The following is a 27,500-nucleotide window of genomic DNA, read 5'->3' on the forward strand; positions in this document are numbered from 1 at the left end:
AACAAGTTGGAGCATGAGCATACTGCCACCCCCCCACACAACTCATATAGTCTTGGAGTAGTCACGCACATTCAGGGAATCAGAAAACAAACCTCTCTTACAAACAGGCATTCCGTTTATCAGGCAGATGAAATGTACAGTATTTATTCGAGTTTGGCTTGCCAACCCCTAGAACAATACTTGGAAGTTCAAATGTTCTCTGAACAAGAAATGAAGTCAACAATGTGGAGGGAAAAAAGAATGAGTGTGAAAAGTTATCTTGGAGTGGCTGAGGTAGAAAAACTGAAGCCACACAGTAAAGAGCCTTAGAGAGTCCAACAAAGCCGAAGGCCAAACCGTTCGGCAGCAGATTTTGACAATTCACAAACTCTGACGTTTTTCCACTTTGATCAACCTGCTCTGGACTTTACCACTGAATACCTGCAGGTTCCAGAGCCGTTCTTTCACAGAAAAACACCCAGGGGTGTTATGTAAGTCTCCACTCCACAGGACTCGCCAATTACTCGGCACTGTGTATGTGTGTAACAGCATGTATCAAGGTTGTGTTAATCTGGCGTCTCAAAGACAGCGGGGTGCAGCAAGACGCTCACATCGGCAAATTCCAATCAGGGATGAGCGCGCGTGCGTGTGTGTGTGTGTGTGAGGGCAACGAGGCTACAGGACTAGGCTTAAGGCCTATTCCCACCCAAGTACTTTTTTTTTCAGATGAATAGAACAGACAATGTTTAATGCTTAAAAACATTCAAACAAAGTCCAACACGATTGTTTAAATAGTCCAGTAACATGGGGAAGATAGAAGAGGCAGAAAAATGGAGTTTTGGCTCTTGAAAGGTTGTTTAATAAAGGAGATGGTTTAGGAAACGATCGACACGTTAATTATTTTAAATTTTAATTATTTACTATTTAAATGCATTAATGGTTCTTTGCATGAATAAATGGATCTTCTCTAAATCACGATTCTTCTTGAAAACCTGTTGAATATTGTTCAGAGTATTACTTGTCAGCATGTTACTTGCTGTAAAAGCTTTTATAGTCTGTTTTTCCTTTTTTTGGATGTAAAAAAAAAAGAGACAAGATGGCGTAATTAAAGAATTAAAGTTTTTTGGCCTTGTTTACACCTGGCATTATCATGTGTACTGGGTCAGAAATGGATAGCACCAAGTACAGAAGTGAAAGGGGCACAATGCAGTGACTCCTTATGATCTGATCATTCAAACCACTTTTGGTGGTCAGGGATTCACATAACCACACAAGACTTTGTGCATCAATGCGTTCTCGATACCGTCAAAGAACAGCCTTACACGGCTGCGCCATCACAGCACAGATAAAAGCATCAGGATACACACACACACACACACACACACACACACACACACACACACACACACACTTATATTTACATGAACAAAGACGGGCAGGTCTGATACGCATGCAGTCAGAGACTTGCGTAATTGTGCGAGGCACATTTCTTCCAGTCACAAAACCCATTTGAAATGGTGATTGGAGACGGATTCAAGACGCATTAGGAGACGCATCTTGCTGCACTTTTTTTTTTTAAAACCAGCCTATAGCAGCCCTACCCATGTGTGCAGAAGTTATAAGTAGTGTTTCAGACGGAACTGCTTTTTGAATGAGACACGATACAGGATAGCCAATCAGAACAGAGCTAATTTACATACATCAGTCTTAAAGGCACAGCAACCCAAATAGCTATATTACTGTGTAGAAGAGTCTATGATTAGTAATCAGGAATTTTGCTCTGAAAACTGGCTACCTCCTGAAATAAACACAAACCTTTGCAGATACTGCCATTATCTGGCAGGTTAAATTGTAGCTCTGAGAAGCAGGTTGCAGTGAGTGGGAGTGTATGTGTTGTCAGTAATGGGTATTTATTATTTTTACCATGAGTGAGTACTGTGTGCGCAAGTGGCCATTTGCCAGGGTGCAATCACACTGTAAGAAAAGCCAAATAAACAACACTCGTTTATGAAAGGGAGCGCGCGCGCACACACACACACACACACACACACACACACACACACACACACACACACACACACACCATAACACCTTCCATTTCAGAGGTTAGATGGTTGTGGTAGGTGAATGTAAGGTCATGGGTCATTTATTTACAGGATATGACCCACATTAGGATCAAAATCTTAAGTGTGACGGCGCTGTAACACCCGGGGTCAATCGGCAATCAGTTTCGCTACTGCACCACAAACCATGACTGCACAGCTAGTCACAGGCTACACCCACCTCAAAAACAAAAACACAGCACTTAAATCACACAAAAACATATTGTATCACTCGAAAAAACACACATGCACAAATCTTCTGGGATTTTTCAGGATTGTTCAGGATTGGTGTGCTGGGGCATTCTAGTCAAAGGACAATGAGAGGAAAGCTTTAACAGCAGCAGAGGGTATTGGGCGACAACAACAACAAAACTTTGCAATGCCATGGCAATGTTCCTCAGATTAGAACTACAAAAAATATGGGCGTTTTCATGTACTTTCTCTGCACTGCTGAGAGCATCCAACGACATGAGAATAGGACTGCAGGGTCCATAAGGACACCTCAAATCAACCTGTTTTTAAAAGTTTACAGAATGCCCATCACTATACAACAAGACAAGTGGTCTGCCAGTATTTGGTGTCCAAAAAAAAAAAAAAAAAAAAAAAAAAAAATCTAAAATGACAATTTCACAGCAGAAGGTAAACTCCTTCTTTACTTTTAATATAAGTAAACAAATTTTACTCCAAGCGATTTTGGAGCATTTCTACTGGTCCAGTCATTATAGACATACACTCACTGGCCACTTAACTAGGTACACCTGTTCAATTGCTTGTTAACACGAATAGCTAATCAGCCAATCACATGGCCACAACTCAACGCATTTAGGCATGTAGAGGTGGTCAAGACAACTTGCTGAAGTGCAGACCGAGCATCAGAACGGGGAAGAAAGGGGATTTAAGTGACTGGTTGTTGGTGCCAGACGGGCTGGTCTGAGTATTTCAGAAACTGCTGATCTACTGGGATTTTCACACACAACCATCTCTAGGGTTTACAGAGAACGGTCAGAAAAAGAGGAAACATCCAGTCTAATAAAGCCACTCTAATAAAGTGGCTGGTGAGTATATAGACAGCAATGATATGCTATTTTCCCAGGAATATGGATTTACCATGACAAGGTGGGAGGCGGGCGGCTACAATAGTTGCACATAAAACACAATCTTTTCATTTTGCATGAAAGCCAGACAGTCAATGACAGTAGATGTGATGGAAGAGCCAAGCTGAACAGAAGAATTACATTTATCTTCAAAATCAGGCCTTTAGAGTTACTGATGACTAAAGGATAACCATAATTTACTTTACTACATGACGAATACACTGCAAAGCTTTCGGGAAGTCTAGCCTTGTCAAAGGCCGCACTACACAGTGTGTATATAAACACTGTCTATACATCGTTGGCATATATCACTCCTAATGCAGGATGTAAGGGAAGGCCAAATGCTACTGAACCATCCCCAGAGTGCTTTACAAGCTGCAAGTTGCAATGACCTCAGTCAGGAAAGCTGGGGTTAGGTTTGGCTGGTCTCCGATAAGAGACCAGCACAGCGCTGCCCAGGCCCCCTCCACCAAGTGCTCGGACACATTTCAGGAAAGCCATATTGTTCTGGACAGGCTGCTTCCCCTTTCATAAAGTGAGGGAGGGGGAGAGATGGAGTGGGACAGCACGTTTTTCAGAGAGAGAGAGAGAGAGAGAGAGAGAGAGAGAGAGAGAGAGAGAGAGAGAGAGAGAGAGAGAGAGAGAGAGAGAGAGAGAGAGAGAGAGAGAGAGAGAGAGAGAGAGAGAGAGAGAGAGAAAGTCAAGAGAGGGCTTGCTATGCATGGTGAGAAAATAGCGGGTAAAGAAAAAGAATAAAAAGATAGATATCGGACTGACTACACTGGCACAATGGGTCATTTGTCACACTCCAGCCTAGGGCTGTCGAGATTTTGGAAAACTTTGCAGTCACACTGACATCAGCACAAGGAGAAGGAAAGACTCGCTCATTTGCCCTTCCATTGCCCTGCTCAACCTGGCATACTAAAGCAAGGTTCCTGCCAACAGTGGCCCATTAGTTCACCATCCACACAGCACAGCAAAAATAGGACAGCAAAGTAGCTATTTATCAGGAGACTCTGGGATGGTGTAACTGAATACAAACAATCCCGCTGCACCTAAACACTGCATTTCCCCTGGAGGAAAACATGAACGTGTCCAAACGTTACATTCAGAAGGTCTGGCATTTGATGCCATTAGGTTTTTCTAGCTCACCCTGCCAATGAGATTACATAATGCTACCCAGGACATTGAGCCACGATTATTTTCAAGTTACTGCACCAGTCCATTTTTTTCTTCTCCTGTGGAAAACTAACAGGAATAAACTGACTCTGCCATGCAGGAATGTGCAGGTCACTGGAATTCATTAAAGAAAAGCACATGCAGGAATTTCTTCAATGGGTCAACTACAAGTAGAGATGGCATATAGGTGAAGACGGGTATCTGTATATGGCAAATGTCATCAGAAAATGCTGGAACAGAAATTGCAGGGGGGATGAATGTGATCAAATCAGGCCTGAAATACCACAGATTCACACAGTATTGTGTAATGCTGTTAGCTGAGTATTTCTTGCTGTGAGGTAAGAGTTGTTTGAGTAGTGTGCGCATGACGGCCTACTTTTGAGGTGCGTTTATACTTATAGTTCGGGTTCCTGTGGTTTGCTTCGTGTTCGCATGGAACTATTTAACAACAAACTAAAAACTGAACAAAATTCATGGGTCACAGCTCATTTGGCAGGTTTTTTGGTAGATATATTATTTGGTAGGCATATGTAAGAATATAATAACCATAAAAAGTACGATGTGCAGTATGATATAATACAATAGTACAATAACTGCGATAATGTCCACCAAACTTTCTTAATCATGCTGTTCTCTCTATTCTACACGGGCTTGCTGGTTTTACGTCTTTATTTTGTTTAAATCAGTCTTCTGATATTAGAGCAGTAAGCCATGAAACTCTGTTACTGTGGTTTTGACTGATGGAAAACAGGGTGAAATTTCTGTAACACAAGCTTGAGTGGCTTACTGCTTTCATAAAATGGAGAAAACTTGGTGCCTTACTACACAATAAATTTGTGCGCAGTCAAATGTGTATACCGAGTATTTTTCAATGACTTCTAAAGTGCCTCAACTTTTTTCCCCCCAAAAGTCAAACTACAAGTTCTATAAGTGCAGATTCGGAGCTTCTAAAGCAGCAGCAGATGTTGGTCTTGTCCAAGTACCTAAGACGTTCAAGCAGAGAGGAGACAACTGTTCATTCTGCCTTTGGACCGTTTAGACATCTCTGATCTGTACTGTGTTCATACTTTGAACAAACTGCACTGAACTGAGTTTGTGTGAAAGTGAACCGATGCTGATCTGTTCAGGAGATCTAGGCTTGATTATCTGATTGGCAGCGTTCTCACTTGCTCTAACAAACCAGACTAACACAGCAGTCGCACCAGAGCCCACTTAAAAGAACCAAACCTGTCAAGTCTAAATGCACCCTAAGATGCTCTTATTACAGGAAAGGCTCAACAAAGACATTAAACAAATATAAGTTTCAAATTTCTCTGTGCTGGAGCTAACTTTGCTAACAAATGCCAGAAGTCACGCAAATATTTTATGTAAATTCAGCCACAAAAATATTTGTGAACTGTGCCAAATCCCAACTTCTCACTCTCACTCTCACTCACACACACACACACACACACACACACACACACACACACACACACACACGCAGGTATAAGCATGCTACAGATTATGTTAGTGATTTTGGTTGTTTCTTTTGGGCAGTCGTGGGCTGGAGGTTAGGGATCTGGCCCTGTGACCGGAAGGTTGCCGGTTCGATCCCCAGCGCCGACAGTCCATGACTGAGGTGTCCTTGAGCAAGACACCTAACCCCCAATTGCTCCCCGGGCGCCGTGGATAGGGCTGCCTACCACTCCGGGCAAGTGTGCTCACTGCCCCCTAGTGTGTGTGTTCACTAGTGTGTATGTGGTGTTTCACTTGCATGGATGGGTTAAATGCGGAGATGGAATTTCCCCGGTTGTGGGATCAAAACAGAATCACTTAATCACTTTCTTTTTCTAAATAACCAGTAATATTTCATTTTCTACCTGAAGATATATGTTAATAAACAAAAACAACAAAAAAAAACACAAATATGTTTATAGAAAAGATTTCGGCATCTAGTGTTAGCAACATTCGCCTTGGTGCTTGAGCACTAATCTAAAGAAGCCAAATTCAGACACCAAACATGTCTCAGCTGATTGACTATCTCTGGCGTGAGTGGAAAATTGTGTAAATTAGACTTTTTAACCAAACCATTCCTTAAGTGAAGTGTGTGAATTTTAAAAAAGCTAATTTTAAAGCATAGTTTCAAAATATTGCATAGGTGTGGGACAATACTCGAAGTTTCAATATCAGTGTCGTGCCATCTCTAAAGAGAAGTTCCAATAATCCACCCTTTTATGCCAAAATAAAGAGGTATAAAACAGGAAGAAACTGACTCTTTCATGCGTGTGTATGGTATTAAGAACCATTAAAGAAAAACACCTGCAGGAAGACTAAAAAGCAATCGAGGAAACGAGCAAATAACAGGAACAACTAAAAATAAAAGCACTTAGTGTTGCTACGGCTATACACACGCCATCTAGTCAACAAACGAACTCCTTGACTTCCTGTGCTTAATGGCCCATCCATGAAAACAATCACATTAGAATGACAGCAAAACACATCAGCTGGTCACTCAAAAAACTGTGTGTGGGGGGCGGCAGCCCTGACTGAACCAACCTTGGGACTACACGCGCAGGAAACGCATGCAATGATTGCAGGAAAACAGCAATTGCATCAACCTTATCTTTTATTCCCACACCACTATGTCCCAGAGTAACATGTTAAATGTAATTGTATGATTATGTTTATCAGTGCTGAACACTGATCCAAACACATAACAGCTTTATCAAATCATAGAAACTAGCCCACATTGGGTGCTGTGGACATGCGTGACATGACCTCACTCTTGGCACTCTGGCTAAGTATGGACAAAGGTCAACATGGGCTTTGCCGAATCCACCACAGGACGTCATTGGGAGGAAAAGCACAGAGTGATTGCAGGAAGACAATCAGATTGCATCAGCCATATCTTCTGACTCTCCACCAAAAACACCATACACTAATGAGGCTCAACGTGCATTTTCACACACGCAAAACACACCAAGCCAAGAAACGCTGACTATCTGATGGGGTCAAACGACCAGCAAAACAGCACAGGTGAACGGGGGGTATCAAAACAGACGCACCCTTTTCATTTTCAGTCATATTAATGCAATGCACGTGTGTATGTGTCTGTGACAAACAGGTGTTTGTCGAGTGGGGTGGTCACCATCAGGCTGTTGTGTCCCTATATGGGGGTTAACCCACCAGCGGCACTAGCCTTAAGTTCGTTGGGGCTTTTTTCATGCAGTATCACTAACGACAGACAACCTACTGAGACAGAGATTAATCTAACACACACACACACACACACAGGGATGCAATCAGGGAGAACAGTGCAGGTTTATTGCAGGAAAACTGGGAGAAATATTGTGGGCTAATGTTACAAATAATCACACACTAAAACTGCAAATGTTATGAACAACTCTATATTTTGAGTCATTTCGAGGTCAAATGGTACGGTCCCAGTCTGCTGACTAACTAGCCAGCTAGTGAGTTTCCTCAAACGGGTAGAGTGGTATTACGATGGTATGAATTGCACGGTTTAATACAGACAGTTTTCTACAGAATTCATTAGTTTTTGTGTTGCAATGAGCTGAAGGTAATAAGCAAAGCACTAAAAGAGGCTGAAGTGAAACATCAGAGCATATCCAAGCAGTTGAGCAGTAAAGTGCTGACGAAAACTAAAGCTGAGGATACAATACATGATTTTTAGCCCCGATTCTGCGCTGACCGGCTGTGACCGGGAGTTGACGGGTGAGAGAGAAAAACAGGCAACGTACATTAAACGTTTCATTTTTTACCTGACTTGATGTGATCTCAACGTTACGTAGCTGCTTCTGTTTAGCGAGTCAAGAGGAAACTTAATATCATAGAAACAGAAAACTCTCATTAACAATATCAATTCATCCATTTTCCACACATAGCATAGCTAGAAAACTCCATTTAATACATTTGTCATGAGTTGCAGCAGCAGCAGCCTGTTGCTGTTTCTGCTAATAAACCCAGGCATTGTGTCTCATATCATCATGGTAGGTTTTATTTAGTAAATTACCATATTCTTTAATTCCTTTATTGTAAGTATGACAAAGCTAAAATCCACTCAGTGTAACTCACACAGCCCAACAGAAGCCTACATGGTTTGCTGTTGTTGCTAATCAAACTGGACAGTGTGAGATGACTTAAGTCATATAGCACATCTAAAGAGCTAAAGGTTAAAAGATTATTATTATTAGTCTGTAACATTAACTGTTATTACAGTCCAGTTTTTATTCTATCATAAACTGATCAGTGTGGTCCTCATTACAGCAAATGAAAATGAAATGAAATCCTCAAATTTTTAGAAAAAGCGGCTACCATGGACAATGTTCAACTAGCTTTTCTAGTAAAAAGGTTATCTAAAAAAAACAGAAGCTAGCCAGTTGGTAACAAGTTCCACTCATGCAGTACAGCACCTCACTTGTTAAATACACTCACCGGCCACTTTATTAGGTACTAGTAAAAGGCTGGACCCCCTTTTGCCTTCAGAACTGCCTTAATTCTTCGTGGCACACTTTCAACAAGGTGTTGGAAACGTTCCTCAGAGATTCTGGTTGGTTATTTGAGTTCCTGTTGCCTTTCTATCATCTGGAACCAGTCTGCCCATTCTCCTCTGACCTCTCACATCAACAAGGCATTTTCATCCACACAACTGACCGCTCATTGAATATTTCCTCTTTTTCTGACCGTTCTCTGTAAACCCTAGAGATGGTTGTGTGTGAAAATCCCAGCAGATCAGCAGTTTCTGAAATACTCAGACCAGCCAGTCTGGCACCAACAACCACGCCACGTTCAAAGCCACTTAAATCCCATTTCCTCCCCGTTCTGATGCTCGGCCTGCACTTCAGCAAGTTGTCTTGACCACCTCTACATGCCTAAATGCATTGAGTTGTGGCCATGTGATTGGCTGATTAGCTATTTGTGTTAACAAGCAATTGAACAATTAAGTTCCTAATTAAGTGGCTGGTGAGTATTTTTGCAATAGTGATATTACAGAAGGCCACCATATGCAAATGTTTTCTCTAACCAGTTGTAATTCTGCATGTAGTGAACACCTGGACCAGTTACACAACCATATGCATCAAACTAGTTTAGTCAACAGTTTATAATCAATAGAGTGTACAAAGCACTTTTAGTATATTGTAGGACATACTGCAATGCTAATACCCTATCACACGTCAGTTTCTTCTCAGTGGAGGCATTATATATTCAACTTGTTCTATGTTAAGTCCTTGTTCTCTTATGTGGACCTTATATTATTTCTGTCAAAATCTAACAGAAACTTCATTTTTAGGGACTGTCCCAAAGTTACACACGAATAGTACACTCATTCTTAAATATCCTGCCATAAACACACCTCAGATATCGACGAGGCTAACATTATTCTTTTCTATTCTGAGAGCAACACACAGGCAGACACTGTTTCATGTGGTGAGATCACTCACTAGAGGAGGTCTTTGTGTTAGACAAGAGAGGGAGAGATTTGAGAGAGAGGAAATCCTATTTACATTCTTTCTAAAACATGTTGTGCACGCGCACACTACATTCTCTCCTACGAAACACAAGCCGTCAGTCTAACCATTGAAACCTAGGGTTAAAATGGAAGAGGTTTCAGCTCCACCTTCCTGCTCCTTCTTAAACCGCAACAGCAAAGTGTTTTGGGCCATCACTATGAATTACTAATCCACCTATAATAATATGAGTAAACTATTTTTAAAAAGCCCAAAACAATAAAAATGTACATAAAAGGCCATCAAAAGATTCTAAAATACCTTAATGGATAAAGACAAATCATAGCGTCTTAAAAAGGTCTTATGTAGTCAAGTACAGACAAGTGGTTCATCAGATTATTCCTTATCGTAGGGAATGTAAAATCTGCAGAATCTACTCACTGCTGATTCCCTCAGATGGTACACTTTAATCCATAATCTATCATTCAATATATCGTTCAATCAATTGAATGCTACAGCTCTTAACAGGTTAAGCAGATAAAGACTCAACATATGGAAAATAAAGCCAAATAGGCCAGACGGGCAGCTGAGATAAAGTGTTTGAGGGATCTTAGCATTTTCCTGTGGAATTACTGATAACAGCAGAATGCAATCTGAGTGAAGCAGGCCAGTTCTACTGTACATAACCCATCTGCTCACTGATACATCAGCAGGAAAGCACAGAGCGTGTCGGGAGTCCGACTCCTGGCCAGGGTCCAGCTTCACACTCAGGGGAGCGTACAAGGGTCTCCGTGTGTGTGTGTGCTCAGGGGGCAAAGGGAAGCATCTGCAAAAATCAAAGTACGTCCACTATTGTCCAGAGAAGAGTGTAGGCGCTGCCCTCAACACACGATCCACATGGCTAATGGCCCATTTGCATAGTTGTTTCTAGGCCAAAGTGTCAGGAATTTCATTAATGATAACAACCACGCAAACATGAAGAAATGTTCGCATTTCTTTCCTCACCTGCCATGTTTGTTTGAGAATGAGACACATATGCACACACATACACACTCACCCGCCGCTTGAGGCGGTCCCTCTCTCGCAGTGTTAAAGTGTCGGCTTTGGCGATGACGGGCACGATATTCACTTTGCTGTGGATGGCTTTCATGAACTCCACATCCAGGGGCTTCAGTCTTCAAAGACAGACAGATATGGAATTACAAAGACAAACCGAGACCGAGAATAGCATTTAAAAGCAACAACATACAACAAACCCCCCCGACTTACCCATGTCCAAAAGGAGATATGAAGTAGAAGCAGCAGTGAACTCTGTTGTCAATGATGTGTCTGCGGTTCAGGCCACTCTCATCATGCAAGTAGCGCTCAAATTGATTATCAATGTACTGGATGATAGTCTTAAAGCTAATGGCAAAACACAAGAAAACATTGTAAATGTACAGTAATGCAAAGGACAAAAAGCAGTGATCATCGCAAAAAAAATAATGCAATTAATGTCAGTCTATCACAGACTTCTTCATCTTTCTGTTGTAAGAGCTCATACTTCAAATGATTAGGCTGAGGGAGGACACCACACATACAAATCAACACTCAAAATCCCACATCTCGCCTTTATTGTGTGACACAAACAAAGCTAAATGTGGACCAAATCAATTTGGGATTCAGTCCACACAAAAGACGAGTTGCGAAAACACAAACTGTGCATAAAGATTATAAAGGCCACTGTGTATTGGTCAAAGTTCAACAAGAAGCTGCTGCACATGCAGAGCACATGTACATGGTTTTCCCATTTTTTCTCTTCTCAAGCTCGCTGACTTGCTGAATTTCTCATTCCGCTACAGTGCTGACCATGTGACACTAGACAATTTACGAACATACTGAGTCTTAAACATGATTTCCCTCTCATACTAGCCATGCTGTCAGTCTTTCAATCAAGCTCCTGATCTGCTTGTCAAAATACACTCACAGGCCACTTTATTAGGTTTTCAATTGCTTGTGAACACAAATAGCTAATTAGCCAATCAAATGGCTGCAACTCAGTGCATTCAGGCATGTAGAGGTGGTCAAGACAACTTGCTGAAGTGCAGACCGAGCATCAGAACGGGGAAGAAAGGGCATTTAAGTGGCTTTGAACGTGGCGTGGTTGTTGGTGCCAGACAGGCTGGTCTGAGTATTTCAGAAACTGCTGATCTGCTGGGATTTTCACACACACAACCATCTCTAGGGTTTACAGAGAACGGTCAGAAAAAGAGGAAATATTCAATGAGCGGTCAGTTGTGTGGACGAAAATGCCTTGTTGATGTGAGAGGTCAGAGGAGAATGGGCAGACTGGTTACAGATGATAGAAAGGCAACAGGAACTCAAATAACCAACCAGAATCTCTGAGGAACGTTTCCAACACCTTGTTGAAAGTGTGCCACGAAGAATTAAGGCAGTTCAGAAGGAAAAAGGGGGTCCAACCTTTTACAAGCAAAGTGTACCTAATAAAGTGGCCAGTAAGCATGTCAGAAGGGGCAAATCAGGGATAAACTTGAGCTTAAAATGATGTAGCGTATGTCTGGCTTTGAGGGTGGCAAATACACAATATCATGATATTTCACAACACGCAGAATGTGTCATGATATTTAGTTTAATCTTAGTGCTACATGTAAAAATATTAACAAAAACAATAAATACAATGACTTTTCTTCAATGGGTCACATACTGCACTGCACTAACTCCAAGCAAAAATAACTAATTTTACTCTCTTTGTAATAAAACATGCAGATGTTCAATGCTCTTTAAGCACTGCTAATATCCACAACACAATCCACATTAACCACAATAAAAACATAACGTGACAGTTTATCACAATAACAATGAATCTCAGCATAACGTCCACTCCTAAATACATGTCGAAGTATAAGTTCATGAATGATACTTCTATAACAAATACACACAACACTTAATACACATAAAGAAAGTGGTTAAAACTGCAGCGGCTGACCGCTTTAAACCACAGACAGGACTCAGAGACCCACAGCACTGCAAAAGTTAGCATCTTTTTTTCCTAACACTCTGAATTCAACTCAAAAAGCCTTTATATTGATCTGAGGGGATCCCTTAGTCACGCTGAGAGACAGAACGTTTTAAAACAAAAAAGGGATCAGGGTGCACACGAACACTCAGGAGTCACATTATGTTTTCCAGTTATTTGATGCCCATCATCCAGACCACAAACTCCTTGGAGGAACTGTCTCTATCCCTCTGGTGCCCAGACACCCACATAATATAATCATTTTGTTCTGTTCTTCTGCCTGCGACCAAAACAAGGACAAGTATGCCTTAAGGAAAAGTGTTTATAGAAGAAGGACAAAGAGAAAACGACTGTATGTAGGCAGGTACATGTCGGTGCCAGTGCAGATGCTGAGGGAGGAAATCATTTCATCAAACACTGCATTCTCAGCATTCCACATCGAGACAGCAAACTGCAGGTATGAATAATCAGTTGTATTTCATTCACATTTGCAGAGAGAACAGGTGCTCCATGATAAGTAATGTGGGAGGCAATCTGCCCCACATTTCTTTTGCTCTTTCTTTCAGACAGCCAACTCTCTAAACCTCACACATACACACGCTCATACAGGGACTCACTGACCAGTCTTGACTGTTGATGGCATCTCCATATCCAGGCGTGTCCACCACTGTGAGGCGGAGCTTAACGCCTCTCTCCTCGATCTCCACTGTCGATGCCTCAATCTGCACCGTACGTTCAATCTTCTCTGCAATCACCATGATGACAACAAAATCCTTTCACATACATATATACATACATACACATACATTATCTATATTATATATATGCACGTCAAGACTCTCATAGGAACACAACTGTACAGAAACTTTTAATAAACCCCTCCCCCAAATATTGACAGATCAAAGCACTCCAAGCATTCTAAAATAACAAACAAATATAAATATTCATCTCAAGGCTCAGCTATTAAGGCGACGGGCTGTCTGGACTTTAGTCACTCTGTCATTTGAATTACAAAGTCCTGCAGCTTCAAAAAACGTCAGTGCAAAAGCCCTTCTGGAGCCATGTAATATTTGATTCTATGGTTCAGTCATACAGGGCTAGGTAAGCTATGTGACCTTGCAGAAACAGAGCCACAGGCTGGATTACATTCATTAAAAGTGTGCCGTCGTCTTGAAAGTTTAATACACATTCTGCTCTGCCAGAGGCTTAAGGGGGCTTTTCCAATGGACAAGTCAAAATGAAAACCTTTCTGCATTCCACTTGAAGTAGTACAGCGTTTTTAGGAACCTCATGAACTCATCTATTCAGACTTATTGCATTACTTGCAGGGGGCCATTTAAAAAAAAAAAAAAAAAAAACAACACAACAGAGAGAGAGACATTTTTTCGGGCGTACTTCACTTGGGCACATTAAAGCCACAGACAAAGTAATAATAACGTTGTGTGTGTCTGCATGTTTGTGTTACCTGCTGCTCCAGGTATGTAGCGCTCAGGGTAGAGGTCAGTGAGAAACAAGCTGTTGATGAGGGTGGATTTACCCAGTCCAGACTCTCCTACAAAATAACATAAACTAGTCAGACCGAAACATGCACAGTAATTATGTTTGTTTGTGTGTGTGTGTGTGTGTGTGTGTGTGGTGTGTGTGTGTACACATTCATGTAACTCACCTACTACCATCAGAGTAAACTCAAAGCCCTTCTTCACAGACTTCCTATGCACCTGGTTGGGAAGGTTGGCAAAGCCAACATACCCTGCAGCCTCAGGAAACTACAGGCAACATACAGGCACACAGACATGAAAAGAAAAGAAATTCTTAAAAGTATTATTTCTTTTGGGAAGTCATTTTTACACTTGGGGCCGAAATTTTTTTATTCTTTTTTTGGTCTTTCTTAAAGCAAGAAAATGAAGAAAAATAAAGCCTTTTAAAGTCAACATGAATGAAATAGAATGTATTTGCCGTTCATTCTGTAAGATTTTTGCGTGAAATGCAGAGACTCTCCCTGATGGACCACGATATTATTGGCTTTTATTATTTTTCCCTGCCTGCTGGTGCATGGTGACAATCAAAAATCAGAATATTAACTCAATTAATCATCAAAGTAACTGGTCGATTACTCTATTACTAATATAAACACTGGTGACGGCCATGAGAATTACACTGTCTTACCCACCTTGCCTTTTTCTCCCGACTGTGACATGCCTGCAGCTACTTGCCAAAACTCTGAAAACAAAAGAAAACATTCAGCCTCTTAGAGATCCGACTATAGTTCGCTTTGACACATTATTTGGAGGGAAATTAATGTACAGGATGAAAAACAAAAGGTTCCCATGTTTTACCCGAACACACGCAAACTCACTTTCATCTCAATGGGTTTCCACTTCCGACACAATTAAACTCACTCACTGACTATTACCTTCACGTACAAGCACCAAAGCACACGTGATTGATGGTCTAAAGCGGTGGTCTGTTGGATGACGTACAGCAGGCCATGCAACAGACGAGTGAGAAAGTAAAGGTGGAGTATGCGAGCGCATGAACAGAGGGAGAGAACAATTCTGTTTACTTTTCATCTTCACACATCCCTCCCCATAAATGTATTAAGGCAGAGAGGTCAGTCAGAAACCTTATTCACCTCTGCTGCTCCACACCCACCACAATGTCCTAACTAAGGGGCGAATGCTGCAGCTGTGGGAACTGGAGGCTAATCAGAACAATAGCTTACACTACAAAGCTGGATTGAGGGCCTGGCAGGCTAAGCTTTGGTTTCAGCCCAAAACACTCAAAATCTATACTGTAGAAGACTTAAGCTTTTGATCATTTAAAAGGAACCACAGCCTGTAATTTTCTGCGTATTTATATGTCTCCTTGAGTTTCACTGTGGCATTTGTGTGATTTTATATGCCAGAAAAAGTCATAATTCATTTTTACATGACCATTTTCCAACCTCTCTTTACCCCTGAACACACACAGAATAGGCACTGTAACCAAACAGCCTCATTTACCAATATCTATAAGTTTATTCTTAAATTCGTCCTTAAGAAAGGTCTTGTAGATTCTTTTTACCCAAGAACAAATCCAAAATAAGAAAACATGGTCAATGTCAGAATCTTTGTGAAAACTGCATAAGTAGACTTAAAAACTGGGTATGAACTGGCGAGAAAACGGTATGCTTACATCAGAATCACTTCATTTTGCAAATCAGGTTACCCATACAAGGACTCTGTACGACATGTAACTTACTAAAGTGACCAGACAAGCATACAGACTATTAAATTAAGAGAAAGAGAAAATAAAAGTAAAATAAAACGAAAAAGACAGTAGATCGACAGAAGAGTAGATATTTTGTAAACAGAATGTCATATTAAAGTGAGGAAAATTCAGCGTTCCATAATGAGAGGCCTTTAAAACAAAACTACAGGCACCTCGGTTACTCAATTACTTAATTGAGGCAGCCGTGGGGCTGGAGGTTAGGGAACCAGCCTCGTGACCGGAAGATTGCCGGTTCGATCCTCAGAGCCAACAGCACATGACTGAGGTGTCCTTGAGCAAGACACCTAACCCCCAATTGCTCCCCGGGCGCTGCGGATTGGGCTGCCCACCGCTCCGGGCAAGTGTGCTCACTGCCCCCTAGTGTGTGTGTGCTCGCTAGAGTGTATGTGGCGTTTAACTTCACGGATGGGTGAAATGCGGAGGTGAAATTTCCCCGTTGTGGGACTAATAAGGGTCTCTTAATTCTAGTTTTTTGCTCAGATCCGACCCTTCCACCTTGATGATTTGCATTTGTGTGTATAAGCTCACACTTATGATCCACTGAATTATAAGATGCACTTATTTTATTTTATTGTACTTCACTGTGTATTGTAGCTTATTGTATTGTATCTTATTGTTATTGTATTGAATGGCACAGAGTTCTGCGTTCAACTGTTCAACAGTGAATGAGTAGCACAAGCCTTCACAGGCAAGACCTTTAGCTCTGATCAGCACTCATTTCATCAGAAGTTGAAAAGACCAGATGTTTTAATGCTTCTGCAGCGTTTAAAGTTCATCATAGAAACAGGAACATTCTAGCTTTAAACTAGGAGTACATAACATTATTTGATATTACCATTATATTAGCATCCGCATCAGTAATGCAGAGGGCTGCAGTAAGCAAAACAGTGATGTTCCGGATAATAGAATAATTATTAATTAATAATTAAGCTCTTTAAATGAAAAGGATTTTAGTTCAGAAGAGGGCAATACTGGCAGCAGCTTACATAAACAGCTCTAATGATATATAAGAACTTTCACTTTTGCCTGCTTGCCTTTAACTCCCTTTCTGGTAAGAATTTACGCGCCCTGCGAGGGTTCAGAGAAACACTTAGGAGTGGGCCTTATGGTCTGACACATAGTCATACGCCAATTCAGCAATACAGTGGAATTTTGTAAGGGTCCCAAATCAGCAACACAGACCAAGCATGTGAAATACCACACACCCACCCACCACCACCCACCCACACACACACACCCACCCACCCACACACAGGGAGGTCCTGTTATTGCTGGCTTCCAGTGGTGAAAACAATAACGTCGCAGCAGATTAATGAAGTGTCTCCATTATCGCCAACATAATTACACAAAGCAGCTTCACAGGAGGTTTCGAATTGAAGTACACAGTTTTACACAAAAGCTTCATTAACCAGACATGAAAACTCATCAGCAATTAAAAACGTTCAGAAAGCAAATCTCGCCCCTAGAACAAACTGCAGTGATTTTAAAAGACAGCGCCAGTGAACTCTGAGAATTAAAATATACCTTCACCGGCCACTTTAATAGGTACTAGTAGTAGTAAAAGGTTGGACCCCCTTTTGCCTTCAGACCTGTCAGAACTTTAGAACTGTAAACCCTAGAGATGGTTGTGCATGAAAATCCCAGTAGATCAGCAGTTTCTGAAATACTCAGACCAGCCCGTCTGGCACCAACAACCACGCCACGTTCAAAGTCACTTAAATCCCCTTTCTGATGCTCGGTCTGCACTTCAGCAAGTTGTCTTGACCACCTTTACATGCCTAAATGCATTGAGTTGCGGCCATGTGATTGGCTGATTAGCTATTTGTGTTAACAAGCAGCTGAACCTTTTAGTATACCTAATAAAGTGGCCAATGAGTGTAGTTGGGATAGTTGCTGTGAAATAATTGAATTCATTGAGCTCAACAACTATGCAAATACAGGTGAGGTCCAGAAATGTTACTGCTTTCTAGGTATTTTAAAATTCAATTAAATTATCTATCAAGGTGAAAATAAATGTTTGCTCATAATTTGTGCTCCGCTGTTTCTATAACATCTCAGTTCTGAACGGTCTATAAAATTTTAAAATACTATATCCGTAGGTTGGACGAATAATGAGCGTGCACTGCTGCCGTACCGTGCTTAGTGTGATTATCTCTCAATTGCTGTATAATTAAGACAATCAATCATATGGACGTACAGATCCAATAAAGTTTAGATTATTCTGATTGTGATACATACAGACACCTCTACTTTCAAGCCATATAATGAGTAGGACTGTATGCTTTATCAGTATTATATTTGATGGATAGATCTGGATTATAGTGAAAGTTAAAATAAAACTAGGCACTAATGGAGGAAATATTATATCACTTATATCTATTGAAAACAAATTAGGTAAAAAAAACAGCTTTAAACTGAATCCTTAATTAAATCTCAGTATTCAAAATAAAATCGATTCGTTCATTTACATAATTTCTGAATTAAAAGGTGCATTGATGTGTTTCAAGTTGAAGAAATTTGCTCCACACACACACTTTCCACTCCCAATAACAGCTGACCACCAGTGGTGACCGACTTAAGAGATTTGCAATTTTAACAGAAAAGGCAAAAACGGTTCTGAGACTCTTAACCAAATTCCTGATGGAGCTTTCCAGTGAATAAGCCACAGAGGCATGTGATTGGGGAGCCACACATACAGTCAAGATTATTACTGGAATTAAAACCCCTGGAGGCCCAAAGTTTGAGGTGGGGGCTGGTTCCACCTGCATTAGTCAGGACGATGGGTGCCTGGACACCACAATGGGCAAACCCAGACTTCACACAAGCTTTAACTACTTCACAAGCCAAGTAAGAGTTCCCTGGATCCCGGACATCAGACTGTTGGCTATTTGCTTTTCTCCTGCTCAAACAGGTTAGAACCGGTCCATTCAAACAGGCAGCATGACATAATAGAGCGAGAGAAGGTGGAACCTTAGCTAAATGGGTCTTTTTTTTTTTTAAGGACTTGGCTCTCCAAATAGCTATCATGTCTGTCAAATCTTACTAATTCCACTGAGTTTACTCACTTACTGGCATGGCTTCTAATTTGGAAGATTAAAGTTGTTTCCCAATAACTGCTGGTCATAATCTTAGCCTGTCCCTATAGTAACGGTTTATATGTACACTGAAATTAGGAACACAGCCAATGCTTGAGAATGGTTGGAACGGTGACACATGGTCATACGCCAGAGTAGCTTACTGTAAGAGCTGAAAGTGCCTCAAGTCCACAACACAGTCCAATACAGGCGCACACACAAACAGAAACAGCCATTTCGCCCACACAGTATAGACGTTACCATAGACGTCAAAGCTAAAATGTAGTCTAACCCTACTGTGACACATCACAACCATTTTCATACTTTCAATCAGTTTCAGGCAACATTGTCAACCACGTCCCAACACTCAGAGAACATCTAGAACATAGTTCTTCGACCATGCCACCTTCTAGAACGTAATTCTTCAGCCAAAGAACCATGCCACCTTTCTATTCTTATAAAATTACTGACAAACAGGATGAATCCCAGCAGAAAAGTGCTTATATTATTATACTGGGTTCCCCTGTAAATGCAGCTAATCTACTTACTAATCAGAAAATGTAATGACAACAAGGCAGAATGCCAAGACTGTTATAAGAAAAGCAAAATGCAATAACAATAATCTACCAGCCCTGCTGCCTCAGGAAGATCAAAAAGACCTGGACAGATAGCGTCACCCAGCACATGGCCTGTTCACCATCCTGCCATCAGGCAGGAGATTCCGCAGCATCCAGGCCAGAACAACCCGGTTAATGAACAGGTTCTACCCACAGGCTGTCAGGCTTCTGAATAAGCTGTGAAGCTGTGGGTCCTTCACCAGTTACCACTTCACTCAGTCCCTCTGTCAGCATTATTATTATTATTATTATTATATCATATCATCTCATCTCTGCTATGGACAATAACACCTTAACACTACGCCACTTTAAAGAACAACAACACTGAGTCACTCAAGTCACTGTAAATGTATACTGACTATATTTTGTGTATAATTCTCTATATTTTGTGTATATTTAATATATTTAAATCTGATTTTTTATTTTACTTTTACTTATTTACTTTCTGTAGAGTGATTATCTGAGCCTCACCACAAGCATTTCAATGCATAAATGTCCTGACACGTTACGCAAATGACAAAATTGAAACTTGAAACAACATTAATCAACTCTGCAACCAGGGCTGTCACTACTGATTATACTAGTAATCAAGCTATCTACCGATTATTGACAATCTACAACTAAACACAGCATTAAGCTATAAAAATGTATTTAACTAAACAATAACAAACTCATTGAGAAGGTAAACTTTCGTTTTAAATCGAGTAAATGTGACAATCCTGCTTGCAACATGTCCTGGAGTCCCCTGTTCTGCAGATTTGAGTGTTTCTCTGCTCCCAGCACACCTGATGCAACTCATCAGCTCATTAACAAGCCATTGCTAAATTGAAGTTAAGTTAAGTGATACTTTTTCCCCACAAACAGGGAAATTTCACCTCCGCATTTAACCCAACCGTGAAGTGAAACAACAGACATACTAGTGAATACACACACACTAAGGGGTAGTGAGCACAGTTGCCCGGAGCGGTGGGCATCCCTACCGACGACGCCTGGGGAGCAATTAGGGGTTAGATGTCTTGCTCATGGACTGTCGGCACTGGGGATTGAACCAGCAACCTTCCAGTCACAGGGCCGGTTCCATAACCTCCAGCCCACAACTGCCCAAACTGGGAGCATAAGAGCAGGGGCACGTCATGATCAGGGTTGGGAACCTGTGATCTAGAGCCGCATCTGATCAACTGAAATTCAGTAGAAACGGGTCAAGCATTTCTAGCCCTCAAACTCTTCAAGGAAGGCAAGAATTGCTCAGCCGCCATCTCTGATAGCAAGATGCTCCACATCTTTCAAAAAGAGAGAAGATCTGAACTGAATTTGTAGAGGAAATGTGTACTAAACTGTTTCAGACTGACAGTTGTCTAGTTCTAGATTCTAGGAATGAGGCCATCATATTGTCCTTATTACACATTCAACTTTTAGAAACTGGTCCAGTATAACTACAGATTAAATATCCACATACAGCACTGTGTCCGTACTGTGAAATGTCAGTATTTCCTGCGTCCACCTTTTGCCTTCATTACAGTATCTATTCTTTTTTAGGAGACTCGCTTTAAATGTTTCAAAGAAATCTGCTGGGATATTTTTTCCCCTCAGTCTTAGAAGCTGATTGCATTTTCTATTTCTCACGATCCACATAACCCCAAACACTTTCACTGGTCCGGACTCTGGGACGGTCAGCCCATTGATCTGAGAACACCAGCAGCTCCATGTTTGATGGTACATTTTCCATTTAGTTTGTCTGTCTCCATTTCTCAGTAACAGAGTCGTAACAGCTACACGTCCTTTCAGTCTTCTCATCTGTAGATGTTTCAGATCTGAAGCAAGAGTGGAGCTTGACTTTCTACTCAAACATTAAATCTTTAAGTACTGTTTATCAGATGATAACAGTTTTGGTGCTCTACCAGGTCTGGTATGGTTGTTAGGAGTCCCACCTTCTCTAAATCCTTTAATCACTTTCTAGATTTAAATGCCCACGTATTTTCCCTTTCCTCACCCTTTCTGTGAGCAAGCTTAATTTGCATTTAATTCCGTTTTGACTGGAAATTAAATAAATTAAGGTCTCTAACATTTGGTACTGTAATACACATAAAAGGTCTTTTAGACAAAGGACGGAATGACTTTCAAAGAAAGGGGGAAATAACACACTTGCTGTACACACAGAGCTAAAAGCCCAGGATGACTTCTGGGCTTTGAAGGGAGAAAGAGAATATTTGTGTTATGATGAATGAATTTCCTCTTACACATGCTGACCTACTGTGCAGAATGTGGCTTCTCAAAAGTGTCGAAACATAAAGACCACAGTAAATGAGCGTAACGCTGCGCTACTCGGAAACCAGGGCCACTGGACTGCACTTTATACAAACTGCATGTGAAGACTAAAGGCCATATCTTCATAGACAACACAATATTGCTTCTGCTAGGCCTATGGTCAGTCTGCACCTGAAATGAAATAAATGCATGTTTCTTTAAGAGGTCTGAGTATCATCACACAGCATGACAATCAAACAGAAACTATGCAGGGTTAAAATACAGTTATGATTTAAACACCTTACATAAATATTCTTGATGGTATTTACTGCACGGATATGGTATCCAGGCACCGAGGCCATTAATAACACTTTAAAACTACCTTGAACTACATCAGACATGGCAAGAAATTCCAAAAACTCCCTCCCACCCTCTCTTTAAGTTTTCAGGGCGGGCAGCACTCTGACAGCTCTGGCAAAATGTTATCTTCCTATGTCCTATGGCAGTATATAAAATTAATGAGACAATGAATCGGGTTATATAAAACATAGCATCAAGGATTTAGGGAAGACGTTATTGTTGCACTGGCCTACTTCTTCCCGCAGCCTTAGAGGTGAATTCCACCAATTTTCCAAAATTCACAAGTCACTCAAGCTGTCCTAGTCAGATCTGCCGGAGTCATTAGCCACACTCTGGAAATGTTCACATTCCCTGTTTTACATACAAACAAGCAGAATAAAATTAATTCCATCTCCCTGCCTTTTTTCCAAGTATACGACCAGCTGGCTGTCGAGCTCTCCTGCTACCCGCTTCAGACCAGTCGCCCCAGCTACCGCCACCTGCCTACCGGTCTATCTGCACACCCTACATTGAAGTTTTCATAGACTCCTAGCTATTACTACTACTAATACTACTGCTATTAATATTAATAGTTTAATAACTCTCTAGGTAGTCTGACCAGAGGAGGGTGGGTTGTGAGCCTTGGTTCCTCCCAAGGTTTCTTCCTCAGCTCTGAGGGAGGTTCTCCTTGCCACCGTCGCCCCTGGCTTGCTCACCTGGGGGTTTTACATTCATGTTAAAACTTTGTCTTTACTGGAATTCTGTGAAGCTGCTTAGTGACAACACCAGTTGTAAAAAGCACTGCACAAATAAGTTTGATAGGATTTGATTTGACTGAGATGTAAAGAGTCTTTTCGAGTTGTTTGGTATGAAGTAGTTCATTGCAGAGAACTTTACAGACTCTAATTTCCTTACAGTGGTGGTGATAGGAACCAGGGCTCACAATGTCTACTCCACAAATACAGCTTTTTTTCCCCCTTTCCAAAACCACCAGGGAATCTACACGTGTCTTCTGAGTTTTCATGTATGATGAGGGCGCCTTCATGGACGTCAAATTCTTCAGACGTCTGGTTCCTATCACGACCACTGAGAACGATTCTGACTTTGCACGTTTCTCTAGAACGGAGCATTTCTCGCCAGACCACTCTGAATGGCTTTCCACATCTCAACCATTTAATTGTGCCGGATTTCTGAAAATTCGGCGGAGTTCCCCTTTGAGCGCCCACACCCTGTTTTTAATGGGGACTGCTGCTGAATAATTGGGGCTTCTCAATCTCGGCGAAAATGCTGAGGGGGGAATTAAAAATGTGAATTTAAGATCATTTTGAGAATATAACTCTAGCTTCCAGCACATTTTCAACATGTTCAGGCTGTTAGTCGTAAGAAACTTCTGAGTACTGTTAACGTCCTAATGCAGCAGTTGGTTGTTTGGGCTAGTTTGAGAGGACGCGGCTCTCTGCTCTGACCAGCGACAACGACGTCGATTAACTCTCACTGTAAACGTGCTTACCTCGGAGTAAACGTTTGAACGAACACAAATAATGTACTTTTCTCCTCTCCTTCCCACTCTCAGTTTCTTCCAGGCCAGTCCAGGGGATCCGGAAACCGCCGCAATTCCGCCCTTGTCCCCACAACGCCTGTTTGCACGCGGAGCGAAGAGCAACTGACGCCATTGTGGCTCTTACGCAGGCGCCGAGCAGACGGAGTTAAAGGGCGGTTTAGAGCCAGGATGGCAGAGAAGGTCCACAGTGGCAGTGAGTGGTTCGGTCACGGTTCTATGGGCGTCAACAGACGAGACCGAACATGTTCAGATAGTAGCTATAAATACGAGTATAAATATACTGTCATTAGTACGGACACCTGCAACCCCCCCTTTGAATATTTAATATTCCCTGAAAAGTTTGACTTCTTACATATAGCACTACAAAAGTCGAAGACTGCAGAAAAAGTATATTTCAGAAACAAAACACTAATATTGTAATAAATGTAGCATTCATGGAAAAGTATTTTTTTATCAGAGGTGGACGAAGTACACAAATCATGTACTTGAGTTAAAGTAGAGACACCCGAGGTAAAATACTACTCCAGTAAAAGTAGAAGTCCTTACTTAGTAGAAGTGGACATATTTCTATATTGTGGTCTATTTACACAAAGTTAGGTTAGTTCATCATTTAGGTGACGTATGCGCTCCCAAAGTTTTATGCTGCTGTTCTGGTGTTGAACTGCGTGCTGCACTGGGTCGGTATGACCAACAGGTCAAAACCAGCTCTAAACAAAGTGACCGCTGGGCGCTGATTGGTGCTCTGGCTTTGCGCTTCTTTCGTTTTGACATGATACGTTTTTATACACACAGAAACCAAAAGGAACGTCAGATTTCTCAAAATGTAGTGGAGGAAAAAGTCGGATATTAGACTCTGAAATGTAGTGGAGTGAAAGGAAAAAGTCGCCCAGAATGGAAAAACTTAAGTAAAGTACAGACACAGAAAAAATACTTAAGTACAGAAACGAATTACATTTACTCAGTTACTGTCCACCACAGTTTTTTTTATTGCATTATTCTTTGTTTGAATTAATTATAATGCCATAATATGTTTTAATTAGCAAAAACACACTTATTGCTCTGATGTTTTTCAGCAGTTTGCTTAAATGCCTAAGATTTTTCCACAGTATAAAAGTTTAGGCGCCCTCGTCAAATTACATGTTTTGTTGATTTTATAAGTAAAAATAAGTGAAAAATAAGTGAATAATGCACAATTTCTGTTTATCTGTTGAACTGAACATGTTGGGGAGAAAAAACTAAAATGTTCCTGTGCAAATGTTTTTTCACACATTTTATAATATATTGTTTAGTTGTTGTTTGTTTGTTTTTTGAATAAAAGGAAATTGTGCACTAAAATGTGCAGACAAATTGCATATTTAAGTGTGTTATCTGTGGAGAATGTTTGCAACAAAACATGTCATTTGATCAGGGGTGTATGGTCCTAATGTTCAAGCAGTTGTTGTTTAATTGTGTGCATTTCATGGTTTTCAGATTTTTCCACAGCCCATCTTTACGAAAACCTGTACTTATATATTATATGTATAATCTGTATAATATAATATGTATAATATATATTATATGTATAATTCTGGAGGGCACTATTGCATAAAGTGCTAGCCCTCACATTTATAAGTTATTCACTGGTCATTCCACTCAAATCTCATCTAATCTCTGTTTCATTTTTAGGTGTTGTTTTATGTATTGTTTAATGCAGTTATTGGACATTTGCATTGTTTCATTCTATACATTTGTATGTATAGTTAAAAGGAGAATAAATAGAAAATTAGAAATCACAATATGAACTAAAGGTAGTCAACAAAAGTTGAAATCCACTGATGAAAATGAGACTAATTTTCTAAAGTGAATCATTTAACAGGCTTTCCAGAGGCCCAGTAACAACAGCAGTAGACTCACTTTTTTGTGCAGCATATGTGTGTGTATGCACAATCTGCACTGAACGATGTGAGCAGTTTTTGGACTTTATGTTCTGGACTGTATTCAAATGTTTTAGCCAGTGTGACGTAAAACTGTAAATCAAGGGTGAATATATACTGATATTTCAAATTGTATCAATAACATTGTCCTCTACTTAACTGATTAAGCCCCCCAAAATTCTTCTGTTTTCCCAGTTCCTTATAGAAAATTATACCAGAGTAAATTCAGATGTATTAATGACTTTATTATTTTACATGACTGCTTGGTACAGTGCCCTGCGATGGACAGGTGACCTGTCGAGGGTGTATCCTGCCTTCTGCCCGATGACCGCTGGGATAGGCTCCAGCACCCCACCCCCCCCGGACCCTGAGGGAGAAACGGCTTAGAAAATGTGTGTGTGTGTGTGTGTTTTGTACAGTGATTATTTTCCCAATGTGAAAGTAAAGACTACACAAAGGTGGTGACCCCATGTTAAAAATGTAATGATTAAAATGTGTCAGAAGTGTGAGCGCTAGCCCAAAATATACCGATTCAAAATCTCTCTTTATTACATCTGAAAAAATACCATTTAAATCAGCTTAGCGAAGCTAAATGTAGGCATACACCTTTTACTTTGATCGTTTTGTCAGATATTTTTCAGTTCCATCGACAGCACTGAGAATTTAGGACCAGCTCCTTCAGTAAAATCAGCCCACCGTTAAGTGTTTAGAGCAGATTTAGTGTTTAAAGGGGAATTACATCTATTTTTGAAAATGTCTGCATAATTAAAGCATTAAGATGTAAACAGTCAGAGTGGTCTGATGTGAAGCACTCTGTTTCTAAAGACACTGAGCCAAAATTGTACTAAATGTTTTTGGTAATAATTCCCCTTTCTGAAAAAAAATCATATCTGTTAAATTTTCTGTTGGTTCCTGATGGCACCCCAAAGTCAGTAGTGATATTTAGTGTTGTCCTGATGTGTTGATTTCACAGGGTAAATTATTCTAATGGTCTAACAGCTGTTCTGGGACTGATTCCAGATGCATTTGATAGGTTTTCATAATGGGATCTAAAGGTTTCCCCCATGGAACTAATGGTTTCTAATGGTAACCATTAGGCCACCAGGCTTTAATCCTAATGGTTCCAATAGTGTTTTTTTCAGCAGGGTAGATTAAAAACTCATAAAATCTGAATTCTGAGCTTACATTTTAAGGATGACATTGTGAGGCCTGTGGTGAAGTATGAACACATTCAGATTCGAATAGTTTTCAATTTAGTTTCCAAGAAAAAGTGAAAAATATTCGCTCAGCTTCACTTCAAGAGCTTCTACTTCTAGCTACGTCCTAGAAAACCCACCTAGAAATAAATGTGAACTTCACTGACTAAACAACATGAGATGGGATGAGATCAGATTAGATTTGGTTTGATTTGATTCAACTTCATTGCCATTGTGCAAAGTACAAGTACAGAAGTACAAAGTACTATTTACATACAAATGCAGCACAGTACAGTGTGTACAATATAAAGTCAATATAAACTCCAAAAAACTAAGATATCCAATAAGACATATACATACATACACACACACACACAACCTGTCCAGTTGCTTGTTGACACAAATAGTTAATCAGCCAATCACACGGCCGCAACTCAACGCATTTAGGCATGTAGAGGTGGTCAAG

At 40.7% G+C, this 27,500-nt stretch overlaps 1 protein-coding gene across 1 annotated transcript in view; it reads right to left on the reverse strand.

Annotated features, from left to right (window-relative positions):
- The window catches only part of zgc:63587 (uncharacterized protein LOC393431 homolog), a 38,856-nt gene extending 14,804 nt beyond the window's left edge, over positions 1-24,052 (reverse strand). The window contains exons 1-7 of the mRNA XM_017702788.2: positions 23,875-24,052; positions 14,991-15,040; positions 14,487-14,586; positions 14,286-14,372; positions 13,442-13,565; positions 11,074-11,208; positions 10,862-10,979 (exon numbers count right to left, since the gene is read on the reverse strand). Coding sequence (XP_017558277.1) covers positions 10,862-10,979; positions 11,074-11,208; positions 13,442-13,565; positions 14,286-14,372; positions 14,487-14,586; positions 14,991-15,040; positions 23,875-24,037 — 777 coding nt within the window. The 5' untranslated portion in view covers positions 24,038-24,052. The remainder of the gene's footprint in view (positions 1-10,861; positions 10,980-11,073; positions 11,209-13,441; positions 13,566-14,285; positions 14,373-14,486; positions 14,587-14,990; positions 15,041-23,874) is intronic.
- Positions 24,053-27,500: the final 3,448 nt, after the last annotated feature.

The sequence above is a fragment of the Pygocentrus nattereri genome, chromosome 28, assembly GCF_015220715.1.
Source record: "Pygocentrus nattereri isolate fPygNat1 chromosome 28, fPygNat1.pri, whole genome shotgun sequence".
Taxonomy (NCBI): domain Eukaryota; kingdom Metazoa; phylum Chordata; class Actinopteri; order Characiformes; family Serrasalmidae; genus Pygocentrus; species Pygocentrus nattereri.